The 20,060-nt window shown below is 43.7% G+C and overlaps 1 protein-coding gene across 10 annotated transcripts in view; it reads right to left on the reverse strand.

Moving 5' to 3' along the window:
* Positions 1–20,060, reverse strand: part of SPAG16 (sperm associated antigen 16) — a 754,101-nt gene that overhangs the window by 204,054 nt on the left and 529,987 nt on the right. For all 10 annotated transcript variants that reach the window (XM_053283351.1, XM_053283355.1, XM_053283350.1 and 7 more), the window contains one exon: positions 9,673–9,799. In XM_053283351.1, coding sequence (XP_053139326.1) covers positions 9,673–9,799 — 127 coding nt within the window. The remainder of the gene's footprint in view (positions 1–9,672; positions 9,800–20,060) is intronic.

Genomic DNA, 20,060 nt, shown 5'->3' on the forward strand with positions numbered 1-20,060 from the left:
GCATATCCTTTAATTCTTTTCAGAGTATCTGGGAAAAGTCAAATTCTCCATTTATTTTTAAAACTTATGTAATAGCGATGCTACAATGCATAGTAGAGAATAGTAGAGAATTAGTAGAGAATTAGACAAGCACTTCTGTTTAATTTTCCAAGTACACCTCCAAATAGTAATTGGGTATTTCATGAGCCCCAGCATACTGAAATTTGTAGTTTCCCAGCATTTTTTGGTCTGGCTACGTCCACTGCTAAATAGTTTTTGAAACACTAAAAAATTAACGAGCTTGGCTTGTATTTTTCAGCTGCTATTATGGCAAAGTTATCTGAAAGATGGGTGTCAGATGTTTGGACAGGGGGCGCAATTTCAGTGCTTGCCCTAGGCGCTATTTTCCCTAGATACGCCTCTGAGATGATTCACTTGGAAATATAATTTCCTTCATATGTACATGGAGCTGAGCAGAGCCCTCACCAGTTCTTGAAAAATAATATCTGAGTGCCCAGCTATCAAACCACTTTATTTTGAATCAGTTGTCAGTTTCGTTTCGTTTGTTTAGGGGGTTGGGTCCAGTTCAGGTTCAGCTCAAGCTTGAGATCTTAGGTTCAGGTTCATTTCTGGTTCACTGGAAACACCTCTCTGAGCTGGTTCTTGTGCTTGAGTTCAGGTTTGGTTTGACTCCCTGGTTCCAGAAAGGGGAAAGAGGAATTGAGCATGTGGCAGAGGGGGAGGGGGAGAGGAAGAGGGAGCAGAGGAGCCTCGAGGGTGCCTATCCATGTTGAAGAGCCTGGTCAGCCATGTCTGCTTCACACCAATATGTTTTTCCAGAATCTAATTTGAATATCTAAACTTTATATCCATTGAATACTAACCAAAGTATTAACAGCATTCTTCTTGTTGTTTTTGAGTTAGAGTTGCATTATTTTAAACTGTGCTTCATCCTGGCCATTCACTCAAGCTTGCCACTCTTTCAGTAGCTTGTTCCTGTAGTAACAAGTTTGGATTTTATCCAAAATGATGGGAAATCCTGCCCATTTTGATTATCTAGAGCTGATAAGCGTTTTCTTACCAGAATATTTCCATCTGGCTCAAAATACTGCTATTGTCGTTTTTCAGGGATGTGATTTCTTTACAAATGATCCCACCCATCTGTATGCTTGCATAAAAAAGAGGGAAATGAAAATATCGTAAACACTACATTTTCTGAATTACTTGATTTTATTTTGAAAATGGTGATGTAAGCTTCAAAAAGTACACGAGGAAGTGAAGAATATATGTGTGACCTAGGAGAAAGGTCCGCATGGACAGAAGATACCCGGTTGCATACTTTTAACATTTCACTTGGGAAAAGACTGAAGTCATTGATACTTAAATGTACAGTAAATAATTTTGGCTGGATTGTGATATGAATCATTTCTTTAAAATATTGTCCTATGCACACATTACTTCTATAAAGCACTGACTCACAGTTCTAGGACATTGTGCCTGAAAATTATTGGAGAGGTGGTGGGAGAAGGAAGATTTGTTTTTACTTATAGGAATCTGAGCTGGGGAATCGTTATTAGGGATGTGCATTTCATTTTGGATACAAAATGTTTTGTGCACAAAACAGGCCATTTTGGCTGTTTTGTAGCCAAAACAAAACACCCAATGCTCAAAACAGAACATTGTGTAGCCAAAACAAAACATCCCTGTTTCGAAAACAAAACATTTTGTTGCTTCGGCTGTTTTGGAACTCCATTTTGAAATCACGAAAAATCTCTCTCCTTCAGTCTCCATTTTGAGTTTTGACATCTGTTTGAATTTCCAGTCCTTCCAGCCTGCAGATTGGCCAGTGAAAGCATGGGCTGATCTGCCGGTAATTTTATTTATTTATTTATTTATTTATTTACATTTATATCCTGCTCTCCCTCCGAGGAGCCCAGAATACTACATACTTGAGTTTCTCTTTCACAACAACCCTGTGAAGTAGGTTAGGCTGAGAGAGAAGTGACTGGCCCAGAGTCACCCAGCTAGTTTCATGGCTGAATGGGGATTTGAACTCGGGTCTCCCTGGTCCTAGTCCAGCACTCTAACCACTACACCACGCTGGCTCTTTATTCCTTTTAAGGAAATTTAAGGGTAAAATTTACCCTCATTGGCCAGTGGGGCAGTGTGCATTTACTCTCATTGGCCAGTGGGACAGTGTGCACACTGCATGGAGCAGTGTACATTTCATTGTTGTTGTTTCACACTGCTGTGTGTAGATCAATTGCATTTCTGGGGTGGAGGTGGATGTGCATGACCTTTGGAAATCTGCCTGGTTCTTTGCAAAGCTCTACTGTTGTTGATGTGTGATGTTGATGGAGCCCCTGGTGGCGCAGTGGTAAAACTGCCGCCCTGTAACCAGAAGGTTACAAGTTCGATCCTGACCAGGGGCTCAAGGTTGACTCAGCCTTCCATCCTTCCGAGGTCGGTAAAATGAGTACCCAGAAATGTTGGGGGCAATATGCTAAATCATTGTAAACCGCTTAGAGAGCTCCAGCTATAGAGCGGTATATAAATGTAAGTGCTATTGCTATTGCTATTGATGTTATTTGGGGTGGATTCCGGGCAGAACGGGCTTTGGGGGCAGAAGAGTGGGTCAGGTGGTAGTGCCCCAATGGGTGCCTGCTGCCACCCGGATTCCAAAGGAATTGGGAAAAGATCTGATTTTTAAAAGAATTTCTGAAGTTGACATGTCTTTGGGGCAGATTTGGGGCAGAAAGGGGGTCTGAGGGGCAAAACAGTGGGTTGGGTTGCCCCAAGGGGTGCCTGCCACAACCCAGATTCCAAAGGGATAGGGCAAAGGGCTGATTTCTTAGGAATTGTTGGAGTTTATGCATCTTTAAGGTTTTTCCCCATAGGGAATAATGGAGGTTTCAGCAGACCCATAACTCAACCTGGGGTAGTCGGGAGTGAGTGGTGTTGTAGTGCACATAGGGTGCCAATCACCCCGATGGGTTGCTATCCCATGGGTTCTGAGGTGTTCTGAGTGTAGATTCTCTGGTAGCATATGAGATTTTCAACAACAAACCATGAATCCATTCTCATATGCTACCAGAGAATCTATACTCAAAACATCTCAAAAACAACATAACCCAGTACCCCATGGGTTATCAACCCATGGGGGTGGTTGGCACCCTCTATGCTCTACACTACCACTTGCTCTGGGACTCCCCAGTATCCCCCAAGTGCAGTTATGGGGCTGCTGAAACCTCCATCATTCCCTATGGGGAAGAACCTTAAAGATGCGTAAACTCCATTAAATCTTTACAAATCAGCCCTCTGCCCAATTCCTTTGAAATAATTCTGGCAGCTTCCTTACCCCTACTGGGCACTACCACCTACCCATCTCTGCTCTGGGCTACCCCTTTCCACCCAACATGAAGCTATACTTTTGCTGAAACCTCCATTATTCCCTATGGGAAAAATCTTAAACTTCAAAAATTCACCAATAATCAGCCCTCTGCCCAGTTCCTCTGAAATGTGGGTGGTAGCTTCCATCCATTGGGCACTACCACCCCCACCCACTAGTTTTGCCCTGGGGCCATTTTTTAAAATCCAAAACGTTTCAGATTTGGTTTTTGGAATTTCGAACAAAGAACAAAATTGGGGTATTTTGGATTGGCTGATTTCGAACAAAGAACAAAATGGGGGTGTTTCGGATTCGGGCCAAAAACAAAACAAAACAAAATACACAACCCTAATAGTTATATAACAAGACAGAACAGTTGTCCCTGAACTGCTAATGAGGAGGAGCTGCCTCCCACTGCTCCCACCCCATAGGGCTGTGGTTCACTACACCAGGCTCCCCCTTTTACAATTCCCACCCAGGGGATTGTGCACAGGGAGAAGAGAAAAAGAGCTAGTGAGCTCAAGTCAGTCCATCTATCACCACTGTCAGTCTGGCAAGGGTCAGGGGGGAGGAAGGCAATGGCCATGAGCATGAGTGGGATGAAAGTTTAGCACTGGATTTGCCTGATGGAGCGGATTGGCCTGTGAGCCAGTCAGGTGGATGCCTGGCTCTCCTGCTGCTGCTGAGGGAAGTACCTTCAGGATACTTAAAGGGCTTGTAGAGGGTATGAAGAATGTTCCTGCCTTCCTATCCTGTTGGGCTATTATGCTATCTTCCAAATCGGAGGATTGTCAGCTTGAAGCCAACAAGTCCTCTGTAAGAGGAGAGGTGAAAGGGAAGGATTGTTGGGCAGCACCTGTCCCTCCCCCTCTGCTCCTGATTGGCCACATACTCAGGCCTAGCCCATCTTGACTGACAGGCTCAGCAGTGAAAGAAATACTGTCACTGAGCATCAGCCAGGATTTCCTTGCTGCTGAGCCTGTCACTCGGACTGAGGGAGGGGTGGGTTAAGTTTGAGCACATAGCCAGACAATTGGAGCAGAGGAGCAGGGGAGGCAGGACTGGGCCAGAGCGCTTTCCAAATTAAACCCTACAACAGTGTCACTATGGATCTGCTAAGTTTGCTTCTGTACTTCCTGTGTTGTGACACCACAGTCCTTGTGCTGATAACAAAATGCCGTTCACATATCTGATGCCTTCTTTCAGATTTTATCTTTGCGTTACAGTGCTACAACGTTGCAAGTCTACTGAAGAAAAATAGCTGTATTTTCCGGTTGCAGGAGTCTGAGATTCTGGGGATCGTTTTCAATACGATCCTGCCATGCATTTTACCCCTGTTGCAGCATGTATTCTGGAAAGCATCCTGTTTTGTGGGGTCCTAGCCACATGGATTCAGAGTGGGGGAAGGAGATTAAGTTGATGGCGTATCTTCAACTTGTCCCAGGGCCCACTCCAACCGTGCTACACCTCTGATTATGACATACTGAAGCTTTCCCCATGATCGGTAGAAAAGAGCCTAGCCTGCTTTCTACCGATCATGGGAACCAGTGGGCTTGCGGATGCACCCAGTGGTTCTCAGGCGGCTAGTCTGCCTAATTCACCCTACCCTTAAGTGAGGTTAACAGAGTGACCACTCAGTTAACCTCATTTTATTGTTCGTGTGCTGCTGCAGCCGACCAGGAGTAGACCGGGAAGCTGGCCTCAGGCCCCCCCCCCCCGAATGCCCCATGCACTCATGCGGGGCATCCTGGGACCTCCAGGGGCCAGGAAGCCCCCTATCCCTGCAGCCTCCACTGGCTCTGCAACGGATCCAGTAGTTGTTTGGGCGGCCGATTCGGCTGCCCGGGGCTCCAGGCATGATCATCTGCAGGGAGAGTGGACTAAGCCCATTCTCCCCACAGACCTCATCGAGGCACAGTAATCGTGTGAAGCACCTCACAGTCTCATGAAAAGAGAGGCGATTCTCACATTTTGTTAGATGAGAGGAAGAAATCACTCTTCTGTTTGCAGAGCTATATGTGCATCTCACTCTCTCCCTCCCCGCCCATCAACATTGGCTGAGCTCCCAGCCATCCCTAGGAACTGCAGAATTTCTTTTGGAGGTGAGCAGTTCATAGATATAGATAGAACTGAGACAGCAGGGGTGATGTTTTAGATTACAAAATGGGACAAAGATATGTTTGTAAGCACGGGAGGAAAGAGCGTGAAATAGCACGGCAGTGTAGGGAGGCAGGAACATTCCTCATACCCCCTTCAAGCAAAGCTCAAAAGCCTGTTCTTGAATATATTCAAAATTAAATTGCAGAAATGAAGTCTATTTTAAGATCAACTTGTGAATATGCGTTATTCCTCCTAATACGTATAGCTATGTTATCAACATAGCTCAGACTCCCTTTTTCAAAGTAAGAGGATGCTGTCTTTGACATGCATACCTACCACACAAGCCTATTGAACTCTTTGTAACCACAGTTGGTCAATGTGTAGAAAGAAACAATAAGTTGTCCAGAAAAAGAGGTTTTCCAGAAGCATAAATACGTGAGGTCTGGAGGTGATCCCCTCACTGCAACCTATCTAGATGACACCTCAATATATTAATTCCATTGTTATGCTTTTACAGACACTGGATATATTCTCTCACACACATACATACACAAAGGCATCAATACACCTCTCCTTGTTGGACTACATTTCCTGTCACATATCAGGAATAGCACATTTGTTTTTCATCCACAACTAGAAAGAGCAGGTTTGCATACATGGATTATCTTGGTGAATATGGTCCATAGTTATTAAAAGGACTGCCATCAGTAGGGTGTGGGGGGAGGAACACCAGAGCCCAATGTTGAGCACAAGGTGCTGCATAGGGACTGTGCACTCTTGCTGAAGTGAAAGCTGGTGTTGTCAACTTTGACACCATTAATCACCAGTTTTAGAAAAGTAATTACAGGCAGCCCCTCCCATCCTTTGACTCATACAGTAGGAGGGGCTGTCTGTCAAAGCTGCTGGTGCCAAGCATCTGCCTTTCTCTTGCATGTATGGTTCCCAATGAAATTAATCAGAGGCAACTTTCCTAGGCAAAACTGAAGGTTCCTGCAGGGACAGATCATAGAACGATGGAGAGAATCTTGATCAAAATAGTGAAATTCCACAAGGGGGTTCTAAACATTCCTAGCCAGGAATCCGATTCTACACATTGGACCAAAGTATGCATTTATTGTACTCTGGGGTGGTGGGCAGTAAGGATGAAGAAAACAAAGGCAAGGGGGGGACCCAACAACCTTTTCCGTGTTATTATCCCAAATTCTCAGTTATTGAAAGAAAGAATAAGGCAATGGTGCAGTTCTGAATGGGTGTGTGTCTCTACATTTTATCCTGAGTGATTACACAGCTTTAGGAATGAAGATTAATGTCATACATAAAATACATTTATTCCATTTGTACTGTGGCCACTTTTAAAAATAAAAAGGGAAGTCATTCACAATGCAAGTGACATATTGTTATAAATAGCTGAGGGTGCAAAAATGGTTGTGCTATACATATATTTCATTTCCTTGTGAGCTGCAGACCATCTATTATGGCTCAAAGTCAGCTGTAAGAGTAATAGTATTTACAGCGTGGCTTATGAATACTTCTATAAGCATTTGAATGGCAGAAAAGGGGGGAAATATATGAATAAAGCAGATTTAAAAGCTTTATGTTATCCATGTAGGTGTACACCATTGTTAACATCATCCATTTAATGGCTAGCAAATATGCTATATTTATTTATTGCTTATTTTTAAAATATATATATTCTGTCTTTCTATCAATTGGGGCATTAGAGGGGATCCAATTTTTTCTTCCATTTTCTTTAGTCTAAATCTTCATTTCCCCCCAAACTGCCTTGGAATGGAGTGATTTTTCCATATATGGAAAATGCTGAGGAGGGAAGGAGAGACATTCTCTGTTTCACACCTCTAGCTAGCCAATGATGGAATGACTCTACAGGCTTACAGCTGTTGAAAGAATGCATCTCTGCTCCCTTACAATCACAATGTAAATCACACAGTAAAGGTGAAATCCTGTAAGGGATGAAAGAGTGACTTCCACTTATTCCCCCTTGTGTCTCCTGCTCTGATAATCCCATAAATATGTCCCCAAGATTCAGCCAACCTTCAGGGATATTTTTTCAGAGGACACTGAGCGTAATCGAGAGAAGTGTGGATTGGCAAAAATTACCCCTGCCTTCTTACACAAGTGTGGCATTACTATGTATAGTGTTTCCAGTCACCTCTCTGCTTGCAACTTGGGGGGGGGCAGTCCTTTCAGAAGCTTCCACCATGCCTCCCACATGGCAGCTGCTGTGGCTCCAGCACTCACCTAATTGATTACTTTCTCATATTCATAGTAATTGAGAGTGTGAAAAAGTGAAAGTGGGGTAATGAGAGTTGTCTAATTGAAAAAAATCTTATTTGCTATGATAGAATGAGAATTCACACCTCAGAAAAAACTTATGAGGTGTGAATTCTCATTCTATCATAGCAAATGAGATTTTTTTCAATTAGACAACTCTCATGACCCCACTTTCACTTTTTCACACTTACTATGAATATGAGGAAGTAATCAATTTAGCACACTTCACCTTATGAAGACAAACCTCAGAATTCACCAAAATTCACCCCTCTGCCCAATCACTCTGAAATTGGGGACGGGTGGTAGCCTCCACCCATTAGGCACTATCTACCAGCCCACCCCACTCCTTTGGGGCAGATCCACTTTCTGCCCCCAATCTGCCTCAAAGACACCAAAACTTCAAATATTCCCAAAAAATCAGGCCTCTGCCCAATCCCCCTGAAATTGGGGTGGTAGCCTCCACCCATTAGGCACTACCACCCCACCCCACTCTTTTGGGGCAGATCCACTTTCTGCCCCCAAACTGCCCCAAAGTCACTAAAACTTCAAAAATTCTAAAAAAATCAGCCCTTTGTCCAATCCCCCCGAAATTGGGGTGGTAGCCTCCACCCATTAGGTACTACTACCCCACCCCACTATTCTGCCCCAGTCCCCACTTTCTGCCCCAATCTGCCCCAAAGACATGAAAACTTCAGAAATTTCCCCAAAATCAGCCCTTTGCCCAATCCCCCTGAAATTGGGGTGGTAGCCTGCACCCATTAGGCACTACCACCCCATCCAACTCTTTTTGCCCAGATCCCATGCTATGCCCCTGAACTGCCCCAAAGTCACTAAAACTTCAAAAAAATCCCCCCAAATCAACCATGAACCGAATCACCCGAATTTTTCATGCCCGAAATTCGGGTGATTTGGCTCGGGCCCGAAAAATATCGGGGGACATCGGGGGTGATTCGGTTCGGCCCCGAATCACCCGAAATTGCTCGTTTCGGGCACAGATAGTTCTGTGCTCGAAATTTTTTGCACATCCCTAGAAGTAATAGCACAGCACCACTTTAGATTGCAGGTATGGGATTTTGCTTTTGAATACTCAAACTTTAAAAAATTATTTATTTTTTAATTGCACTTTTCAATCTGTGTTCCAAAAGTGGGCTACAATATTGATAGAAGGAATAAATACATTAAAATTGATATTATAACCATTGGCATCTCTGATGGAGGGGGTCTAGCTAGCTGCAGGTGAAATGGCTGTAGATGGGCACAGCCTTTGGAGGGGAGAAGCCAGATGATGGTCTCAGCCAGGCTGACAGAGGTGACATCTCTTTCTGACATCTTCTCTGTGGCAGCTAGGTGAAATGGTGTGCTGACAACATTCAAAACATTAAACACTTCTGGCAAACAGCAAACCAGAACAGCAGGCAAAGGGCAGAGCTAGAACACTGGTCCTTGAGGTTTTCTGTTTGCATATTGTTTCCTATGTGGGCAGTATTCAAAAGTGGCATCTTCAGCTTTGTAGTCAGAAGATATATAGTCCATTCTACCACCTCAGCATTCTACCATCCTATTCTGCTACATGTGCAGCTCCAACCCCATGTTTAAGCAAAGGCTGACATGAATGGTGGATGCTCAGTGATAACTAATTTGAGATTACTGCTTCACACACTGAAATGATGTGTGATTACAGCCTTTTCATGTGAAAACCTAAATACATTAAGTCAACTTGGATGCCTGAACAAACTGCTTAAGAGAAAATCAGTGGAGATAAATCAATTTGTCACCAGCTGGCTCTCAATATTTCAGCACTATAGCAAATTATTTTAAAAGGGGGGAAGAAAATAAAATGGAAAGTGTTACAGCTGAATCCTTGTTTGTTTGTTTGTTTGTTGTTGTTGTTGTTTAAAAAAAAAAAACCTTACCAGAGGGGTCAAAAGCCACCTGGTTGCCAGGATGTGGGCCTGTATCAACTGATACCATTGGTGCTCCCTTCCGGACGTCCCATAATTTCAGTACACCATAAGAGTCACAGGAAACAATGATATCACCCTGTAAAAGATGGGGAAAATGTTATTTGTAGTTGTACTATAAAGGAAACCATATCAGTAACTAACATTCATTCATTCACCTACTATACCTTAAAATTCTGCTTTAGGAAAACATACCCAATATGGTTTTAAAAATCATCAGGATTTATGTTTGAGGAAACCAGGAATCTGTACAAATGTATCAGTAATTGAAATAAAAAACAATTTTGATATTCAAAACTATTTTAACTGGAAATAGATTTGATACCAAAGCTTAGAGCTATGTCTGTCTTTGAGATGAACTAATGCAAGAATGTAGGGTTTCTGGAGCATCCTACTTCTACAGATTTATAGTATAGTATAGTATAGTATAGTATAGTATAGTATAGTATAGTATAGTATAGTATAGTATAGTATAGTATAGATTTCTGCGTGAACCACCTTGGGATTGTTTTAATGAAAGGTGGTATATAAATCTAAAAATAAATTATTACTATACTATACTATACTATACTATACTATACTATACTATACTATACTATACTATACTATGGAAGATGTGCAAGAGGGTATGCTATCTTGCATACCCTCCTGCACAGTCTGACCCATAAGACACTTTCCTTAAATGCCTTCAACCAGCTGTTCAAGGCCTCAGAAGAAGGGATGGCAGCTGGTTCTCATTCATGCTCCTGCTCTTGCTCCTCCTCCTCCCTCACCATACATCCTCTGGCTCTGAGAGGAGTTTACCGCAAGACTGAACAGCCAGTCTTGTAGTAGTGAGCATCAATTGTCCCCCTTGGTTAAGCAGGATTACCTTTGGCTTGCATTTGGATGGCCAACTACATGCGAACACTGTAACATATCAGGGGATGAAGCCAGTGGTAGAGCATCTGCTTTCATGCAGAAGGTCCCAGGTTCAATCCCTGGAATCTCCAGGTAGGGCTGGGAAAGACTCTGAAACCTTTAAGATGCTGCCAGTCAGTTTACACATTACTGTGCTAGATGAAACAATGATCTGACTCAGTATAAGACAGCTTCCTGTGTTCCTATGATCCTTTTTCCTTGGCCTTTCTCTGCTGTATCTTATAGGCAGCTCTGCAAGCTGCACTCATTTCCTGTTCCAACCTCTATACTCATCAATAGACACTCATTCCTAAGCAAGCTAAAGTCTTTGCCCTTGGCTGGAAGGCTGTTTTAGGTGAGAGCACTGGCAGCATCAGTACACTCCTTCCCACCACTTACATCTTGGGAAGCCATGGCTAGACACAGCCTCCTTGACCAGACTACTGCTTCACCATAGTCTCCTCTTGACTCAGCCCCTCAATTCTTTTGTCCTGCTTCCCGCACATGGAACCTGTCCCTGCATTCTATGGTCCTTCTGTAGGGGGTCAGGGAGGGTAAGCCACACACAGCCTCTTGTGGATTTTGCAATGCAGATGTTCTTGAGGAACCCCCAGATAAAAATGAGAAGTGGTATCTCAACAAAATGTTGCATCTTCCCAACCCTACTGTTCACTTCCAAGACACTTAAGCTGATAAAGGCTCAAACTGGCCAATTTTCTCTCCCTGTTCTCCATGGCGTCTCAAAGCCTCTTTGGGTGTATGGAATTAGTGCACTTCTTTGGATCCCAGCCAATATCTTGATTGCACAGCTTCCCTAAAACCAAGGCCATTGACCATACAACTAAAAGAGCAAAAATAAATGACAGCAGAAGAAAGAACTAACAAGGGGCATTTTCAAGCCTACAATGTGTTCTAAGCAAGAAAGAGAGTAATTTATTAGACTGGCATCTTGAACTATTGATACCAAATGACAATAGTCCCCCCAACCCCATTCCTAAAACGTTTAAATCAGAATCTAGCTTTCTCCATTTTCACCTCCATGTGTTACTATTTTAGAAAGGCTCACTGCCTTTCTTTCTGCTTTTATTGTTGCTACTGATTTTTCCACATGGAAAACTCACTCTCATACAACAGCATAATGGATCACTGAAGCAATGAGCTGCATGATATTCTTGTATGTTGTGGCTAGAATGAAATTTTTAAAAACTCTCCAGTTCAAACTCCAGTAACTTAAGAGTAATGTTCTCACTCTTGTGCTAGAGGGAGAATTGTCCTTCTTGTACACTATCTGCTCTGTATGAGAGAAATATCACTTTTGATATTCTGTATAGTCAAAGAACAAAAAAAGATGACTCGTGGGGTTGATGAGAACATTTTTGCAAATATAGGCATAGCAGAAATTTTCCTGCTACAGGTTGAGGATCCTTTATCCAGACTGCTTGGGACCAGAGGTGTTCCGGTTTTCGGAATATGTTCATAAATGAGATACGTTGGGCATGAAAAGTTACTGGGTTTTTTTCCTCCACCAACCCCTGAAGTTCCTTCCTGCCTTCCAGCCAAGCTCCTCCCCACTTCCCCTCCTTCCCCTCTCACAGACCAGCTTGAGAAGCGTGTGAGTGGCAGTGCAATCCCATTCACAACAGCGGCTTGGCTCCGCCCCAAAGGAGGGCTCTCCCCCCTGGGTGCTGCTTTTCCTCCCTGGCCCCTGCCCTGCCTGCAGGTGCCCTTAAATGCCGCCAGCAAAGTGCTCATCCATGTGGGAAGGGAAGAGGAGCAGAGGTGGAGGAGGGGCTGGGCAACCGCCATTGCAGACGGAGCCGCGGGTGCTGCTTTGCCTCTCTGTGAGTTGCGGGTGCTGCTTAGTTTGGGGGCTTTTTGCTGCTTTGCCATGGTTGGGGCTGCTGAATTGGGGCTGGGATTGGTTTGGGGGCTTTGTGAGTGGTTGAAGCTACAGGTTGAGAATGCAAGCGGAAAATACAAGCTGGGTTTGTTTGTTTTCTCGGCGTAGTGACCGGATTTTGGAGCTTTCCAGATTTCGGGAGTCCGGATAAAGGATTCTCAACCTGTATTAAAGGAAATAATTAAAATAATAGGGGCTTGACCTGTGGTAAAATGTGCCTCCCATAATATAAAAATACTGTCCCACGATAGAAAGTAATTGCTTTATTGGGCATGAGCTTCTGAGCTTCCATACAAGAAGTGGGCTGACAAGGTGTCAAGTCTCGAGTACACTAGCTGACAAAGCCAGTTGATAGGAGGCCAAGGTAAACAAAGAGGGAAGCTTCACATGACCACGAGCTCTCAGTGGGTGCGTGGTCTGAACCAGCCCATGTCCAGGTCCCTCATCATGTTACTAAGATTCCCCTGACTTCTTCCAGCCAAGTTTTGAACAATGAGAAACAAAACGAAAACTTTTGTTACCAGAGCTCCACTCTTTTTGCATTCTAGTTTAACTTCTACATTTTAATTCTAAACATTAATTTCTGAATTAATTCACAGTTGCATGCACAGTTTTCAGTTCGTAGTTTTTCCTTAGAGGTTATTGATGCACAAAAATATGTATGTGCATGGATTAAAACACTGCTTAAAGGAATGCCAGCATAATCACACAATAACGTCATTTAAGTCCGGAAATCAAAAACAGAAGAATGGCACATCACTGCCACATCAGTGTCAGTTTGCAGCTTCTCTGCAGACAAGAGCAGATATTTCAGACCTGCAAAATCCAGAAGGAAATTTGGAAGGGGAGAATTTGGCAGGTTGCGTTTCTGTATATGTGTGTGTGTGGGGGGGGCATTCTGACAAGTGCTTCGTGACCTTTATTAGTATGATGGGGCTAAACTAGTTCCTCCCTTCAAAATACAGCTTGAACTATAGCCATGAGCTTTCAATTTCATGTGGGTATAGAAACAGCCATCCTGATTGATATGCAGTACAGTAATTAGGATGTAATAGTGTGGCTGTTTATAAGAATGCATGGCTCCTTTGTTGAGGCCCTCCCCCCATAAATTTAGGTGGAGTGCAATTACTGCTCACTCATGCTACTAAGGGAATCTTATTAGCTTCAGACAAGAGAAATTGAATGTCTCTTGACTTGGGCAGGAAGGAAGCTGACCAGGAAAAAGCAGCAGGGAATCACTCCACGAGGAACAAATGTATAGAACAATCTGCAGCCCAGTTCAGCTGAAGTGCTTGAATTCAAAGTGAATCTACTCACCGGGGGGGGGGGGGCAGGACAGTACAAGATAAGCAGAGTGCTCTTCAAACAATTTCCACTAGTAGCCAAATACAATTCAAGAGTTCGGCTTATTAACAGCTCTGAGATGCAGTATTGGATTTCAAATCCAGTACACCGAGTCACTGTCAGATGGCTACCTATCTACTGAACTGACCCATCCTCTGAAACACTTGAACTAACCCAGCAGGCTCTCATTTGCCTGGTAAGGAGGACTCCAGAGAAAAATGCAATGGGCTTGTGATGATCTCCAGATCCCAGGCCAAAAAAGCAATAATATGTACAACACCAGATAAGCTTTGGTTCAGTCTGTGTCATTGGCACAGGACCTGGAAAGCAAGCACTTTTACATCAACAGAGGTGTCCTTGGAGCCTGAGGATGGGAGGGATCCTCTCCCTGGACCATCTTGAGAAACTGCCACTAAGGCAAATGTTTTCACAAGTGTAGGAGGAGCAGGAACCCCAAGGGGACCCATGAAGCTTCTATCCCCAGCTCCCAAGGTTTCCTTGCTCACAGCCCCCAGACACTGATACTTCCTTCCCAGAAGTTCTCTCTGCTCAAAGGATTCTGCCTTCACTACCATACCAGTCCCAGAAGCAGCTGGACACATTACAGTCCCACCAAAGGGAACATAGTGTAGTTCCTTTAATTGAGAAACATACTCCTCCAGGGTGGCAGGAACTGGTCTTCTTGCAGGACTATTTCAGTCTCCAATAGGCTCTAAGTCAGTGCTAGAACAACCTCCAGATTACTGGCTTTCAGAGAAAGGCACACTGATAGTTCTTAGTATTGGCTGTATAGTATTGGCTGTGTTACTCATAGTGCTGAATAAGAGCCAAATTACATGTTACATTAAACACATAGGAGCTCTTCTCACGATCAGTGAGAAGAGCTCCAGGGCGGTCTGTGGGTATTGAGAGTTATACTTACCCTCCCTGCATATGATCTCCTACCCTTCCCTGGGTGGGCAGATGGCCCTCCCAGATGAGCACCAGCTCCTGCTCTGGGGGTTGGGGTGCAGGGAAGCTGTCCCTCGGAGTTCTAATGCACCACGTGAGTGCATGGTGCATTATGGGAATCCCCCTCCCTTTCCCAAGTGTGCTAGCTGTGGCTGCTGACACACGATCAGAAAAACAAAGGGACGGGAGCTCTGGCTCCCTTAACCTCATTTTAAAGGGAGGCTACTTAGGTGGGTTTGCCGATCTGGCCCGATCCCAGTGGTTCACACAAGCATGCAAAACCGGGCTGGGCTCCCTTAGCCCGGTTTTGTATGCGCATGTGAATAGCCTCATAGTTTGGCTCTTGCATGTCCCCCCCCCCAACAGAAATAGCAGCCCTCAACCCCATGGGAACTCATCTGGAATGGGACATAAGAACTTAGGAACAGCTCTGCTGGATCAGGCCCAAGACCTATCTAGTCCAATATCCTGTTTCACACAGTGGCCCACCAGATGCCATTGGAAACCTACAGGCAGCAGTTAAGGGCATGCCCTCCCTCCTGCTGTTACTCCCCTGCAACTGGTACTCAGAGGCATCGTGCCTTTAAGGCTGGAGGTGGCCTGTAGACCTCTGACTAGTAGCCTTTGATAGACCTCTCCTCCATGAAGTTATCCAAACCCTTCTTAAAGCCATCCAGGTTGTTGGCTGTCACCACACCTTGTGGCAGAGAATTCCACAAGTAGATTATGCATTGTGTGAAAAAGTATTTCTGTTCATTGATCATACATTTCTTGGCAATCAATTTAATATCGATGACCCCTGGTTCTAGCGTTATATGAGGAGAAAAATTTCTCTCTATCTACTTTCTCCACACCATGCATGATTTTATTGACCTCTATCATGTCTCCCCGCAGTTGTCTTTTTTTCTGAACGAAAAAGCCCCAGGTATTTTAGCCTTGCCTCATAAGGAAGATGCTAGGCCCCTGATCATCTTGGTTGCCCTCTCTGTACCTTTTCCAGTTCTACAATGCCTTTCTTTAGATGTGGTGACCAGAATTGTTTGCAGGACTCCAAGTGTGGCTGTACCACAGTTTTACATAAGGACATTATAATATTAACAGTTTTATTTTCAATCCCCTTCCTAATGATCTCTAGCATGGAATTGGCCTTTTTCACACATTGAGTCGCCACTTTCAACGAGCTGTCCATTACGACCCCAAGATCCCTCTCCTGATCAGTGACCAAAAGCTCAGATCCCATCTGCGTATACGTGAAGGCAGGGTTTTTCGTCCCAATGTGCATCACTTTACACTTGCCAACATGGCGACCATACCATAGTCCCAATCTGGATCAGTCTCCTACTTGGAGTCCAAGGGAGCTTTCTTCCCAGGAGAAATGAAAGCCATAGGGGGCAGTACTGATCAGGACCCTAGTAGAGGGAAAGAGTTAAAAGACCCCTTATTCCACCTTCACCATTTTGATCGGCATCCCAACACTTCCCATCCCTGCTGTTATTTCTATTAGAAAAATGAGCACAGAAGGGCCAGACCACATTTAACATAATTTCCACTACATGCTCTGCTCTATTGCCTGCCTCCCTGCTTGTGGAGTCCTTCAGTCCATTCCTGATTGAGACAGCAGTTCCTTCCCAGCCTGATTCCTCCACCCCTGAGCAGTGACTTCTCTGTGGGCACCAGATGTGAACAGTCTAATTGTTAGTCTAATTCAGATCAATGAGATTAAGTCCAAGTATTTTGGTTTAGCCAGCCTGTGGGTCAGGCTGTTAGACTGAGGCATTAGGATGATTATTCTCACAACTATAAACAAAGTCCAAGTCCAAGGAAGAGCTTTGGATAAAGGCCTAAAAATTCGCCAGCTTATAGTAAAAGGCTATACCATAAACACAATAATTCATGGAGACAGATAGTGATGGGAGGCTATTGGAATTAACAGACTGATATAAAAACTTTGGAAAGAAGATCAGTAGATCTAGAAATAAGCAAAGGTTGGAGAGATACTCAGGGTCGTACAGAAGGGCATTCTTGGTGGTTTTCCTTAGCCATCAAGGGTATATACAAGGGTATTATTTTATAGCTGTGGAAGAGCAGTAGAGTATTCTTCCATATTTTTAAAATACTTTATGCTGCTGAACTACTGGGTTCCCAGTAAAAAATGAATGAAAATGAAAATCCCCCTCCATCAAGGTTTCTAGTGGTAGAAAGTGTCAAATAATAGTGAATTATTATCTTGTTTGTTTAGAATCACTCCACATGCTGTGTGTGAAATAGAAGAAATATTTCTGTCTTTTGCCAAATCAAGGACTGAGAACTTTCTTGTGGTGTTTAAGAAGAAGGGTACATGCTAGGCTTGCAAAAGTTCTTTGCATACATTTACATATGGAGCTCAAGATCACTGCATACCCTGCAGAGTTATTGCTATACAGAATTGACACTGCACTTTATACAGCAGCTTCCTCTGCTGTGCTTTTCTTTTTTTAAAGGAGCTTAGGCTAATCAATTTATTTTTCTTTTTATCCATCAAAGCAGTGCTTCTCAATTCCAAGAGTTGTGCAGTCAGATGAGGGGAAGAATGATAATTACTATGGCTTTTTGAAGAGTGTTGTGAATTGGATGCCATCTTTAAGCTAAAGATCGTTACCCTATTAGGTATTCACTCCGATAGCAGCAGTCATGGGTAATGAAATCTCAGATGGTACAACACAAGCATTCCCACTGTAAAGCAGCTTCAAGTGGGTTACCAACTAACAGCAGTATGGATGAATATTTAGCTTGTGAACCACCCAGGGACTTGTATATGGGGTGGTATAAAAATGTATTAAATAAATAAGAATAAAATACAATACAATACATTTACATATGCTGGAGGCTTAATTTCTCTCTCAGTTATGCTTTAAAAATCCCAGCTTAAGTATATTATGAATATAATGCAGTATTGGGTGGCCTTATCCTTCTTGTCACCCTTTATGCAATACCTGTTTCTTCCAAAGGTATAATATTTTGGTTCATGTTATACATTTACTTTTCTCAATGCAATAGCTAATTCCTACATGAAAAATCTAGAATTGCTGCAAAAAGTATGTAATTATCTGAACATTAATACTTGTTGTGGGATCGGGTGTGGGTTGTCTTCTATCCACAGGTCAGTTTTGACAATCCAGAATGCATTTCTGGTCCAGATCAGCAGCAGTATTTCATCCTGTTAAGAGGACTCCAGTTCCCAGCTTCAGCCCCACCCCAACTGTGCACAGTTTACCAAAAGTGAAGAACAGCAGAAGGCCCATTTCACATAACCGCCCACCAGATATTTGGAAGCCAATGTGAATACAAGATTGCTTCTGAATTGGACAGGCTGCTAGCACACACCTGATGATGTAACCAAGCAGAAATCTGATTGTAAACCTGACAGGTCTATTGCATCCCTTCCTAGATGGCCTAGGTCTTTCCCACTGCCCCTGATTACATCACACATTACTGGAGGCAGAAGGGAAATAGGGAGTGCTTGATGTGTGCTGAGAATAATGCAAGCTCCATGGAGGTCTCAGATAAACGAGAATGGCTGGGCATTTTGGGACCTTTCATTGCCACAATTTGTGTCCACCCAGAGAACATTCAAGACTTCCATGAAGCCTGCCTCTCCCTCAGCATGAAATGGATTGTCTCTGCCCCCCTCTGCCCCAGCTTCCTCAGCAAAGACAGCAGCAGGTAAGAGGGAGGACTCAGTTAAGGCATGAGGAAGCACAATTTTCACAGAGACTTGGATGCTACCATTCATGCAATGTGCATTTAAGGGTTGGGCATCATGACAACTGCAGTTGCCATTATGTCCAAAGACATCAGGAACATCCAAAGGGAATTCTTGTTTCATACTGTACTTATGTCTGCCTGCCTTTTGTAATGGTTTGGGTAATTTCCCTCCCCCCCCCCCACACACATACACTAAAAATCAGCAAAAACCCATGTGGTACTGTCCACTGAAAGGCTTGGACCTTTATTTTAATGCCTGTGACTTAAAGCATCACAAAACATATGCAACAATTGGAAGAAATTTTCTGATATTAAAAATATCTTCCTAAAGTATAACACTTAATAGTTAAAAATGACATTTTTTGCACCTAGGGTTGCTAGGATTAGCCTGGACATGTTCAGGAATCGAACATCCTGTCAGGATGTAGGGAAAGTGTTGTCCTGGATAAGAAATGTCCAAGAACTTGAGCAGGAATGTGTTTACAAATTTTACCCATTTTTTGGAAGCTTCTTTCCAGGTATTGTCACTACTACTACTACTACTACTACTACTGATATTTAAATACCGCCCTTCAACCAAAGTTCTCAAAGCAGTTTACATAGAAAAATAAATAGTACATAAATAAGATGGTACCCTGTCCCCAAAAGGCTCACAGGCTAAAAAGAAACATAAGGTTGACACCAGCAACAGCCACTGAAGGGATGCTGTGCTGGGGTTGGATAGGGCCAGTTGCTCTCCCCCTGCTAAATAAAGAGAATCACCACTTTAAGAAGATGCCTCTTTGCTCAGTTAGCAGGGGTTGATGTACATGATGTCACTGTTTAAAAGCTCCATATTCTTATCCTTTCTGTGGCACCAGCGCTGCCAGCTGGCTAAGCTGGCTCTTTCTCTATGGATCAGTAAACCCCTGCCCCCCTCCTTTCAGGATCATGCTGGAGCTAGTGAGGACAGTAGTGAGTTTTGTTGTAAAGCATATGGACAGAGACAGAACCCTTTGTCAAGTGGCATTTTTGGGGGTGTCCAACTGGAGGAGAGCCGGTCTTGTAGTAGCAAGCATGACTTGCCCCCTTAGCTAAGCAGGGTCTCCCCTGGTTGCATATGAATGGGAGACTTGATGTGTGAGCACTGCAAGATCTTCCCCTCAGGGGATGAAGCCACTCTGGGAAGAGCAGAAGGTTTCAAGTTCCCTCCATGGTAGCATCTCCAAGACAGGGTTGAGAGAGAGTCCTGCCTGCAACCTTGGAGAAGCCGCTGCCAGTCTGTGAAGACAATACTGAGCTAGATAGACCAATTGTCTTACTCAGTATATGGCAGTTTCCTATGTTCCTATGTTCCTATGTACTCTCTCGAAGACTAATTGCCTGATGCAGTACCTGCAGTATTGTGAGGGCTGTTGAGGAGAGCTGGTCTTGTGGTAGCAAGCATGACTTGTCCCCTTAGCTAAGCAGGGTCTGCCCTGGTTGCATCTGAATGGGAGACTTGATGTCTGAGCACTGTAAG

Source organism: Hemicordylus capensis, chromosome 1, assembly GCF_027244095.1.
Source record: "Hemicordylus capensis ecotype Gifberg chromosome 1, rHemCap1.1.pri, whole genome shotgun sequence".
NCBI lineage: Eukaryota > Metazoa > Chordata > Lepidosauria > Squamata > Cordylidae > Hemicordylus > Hemicordylus capensis.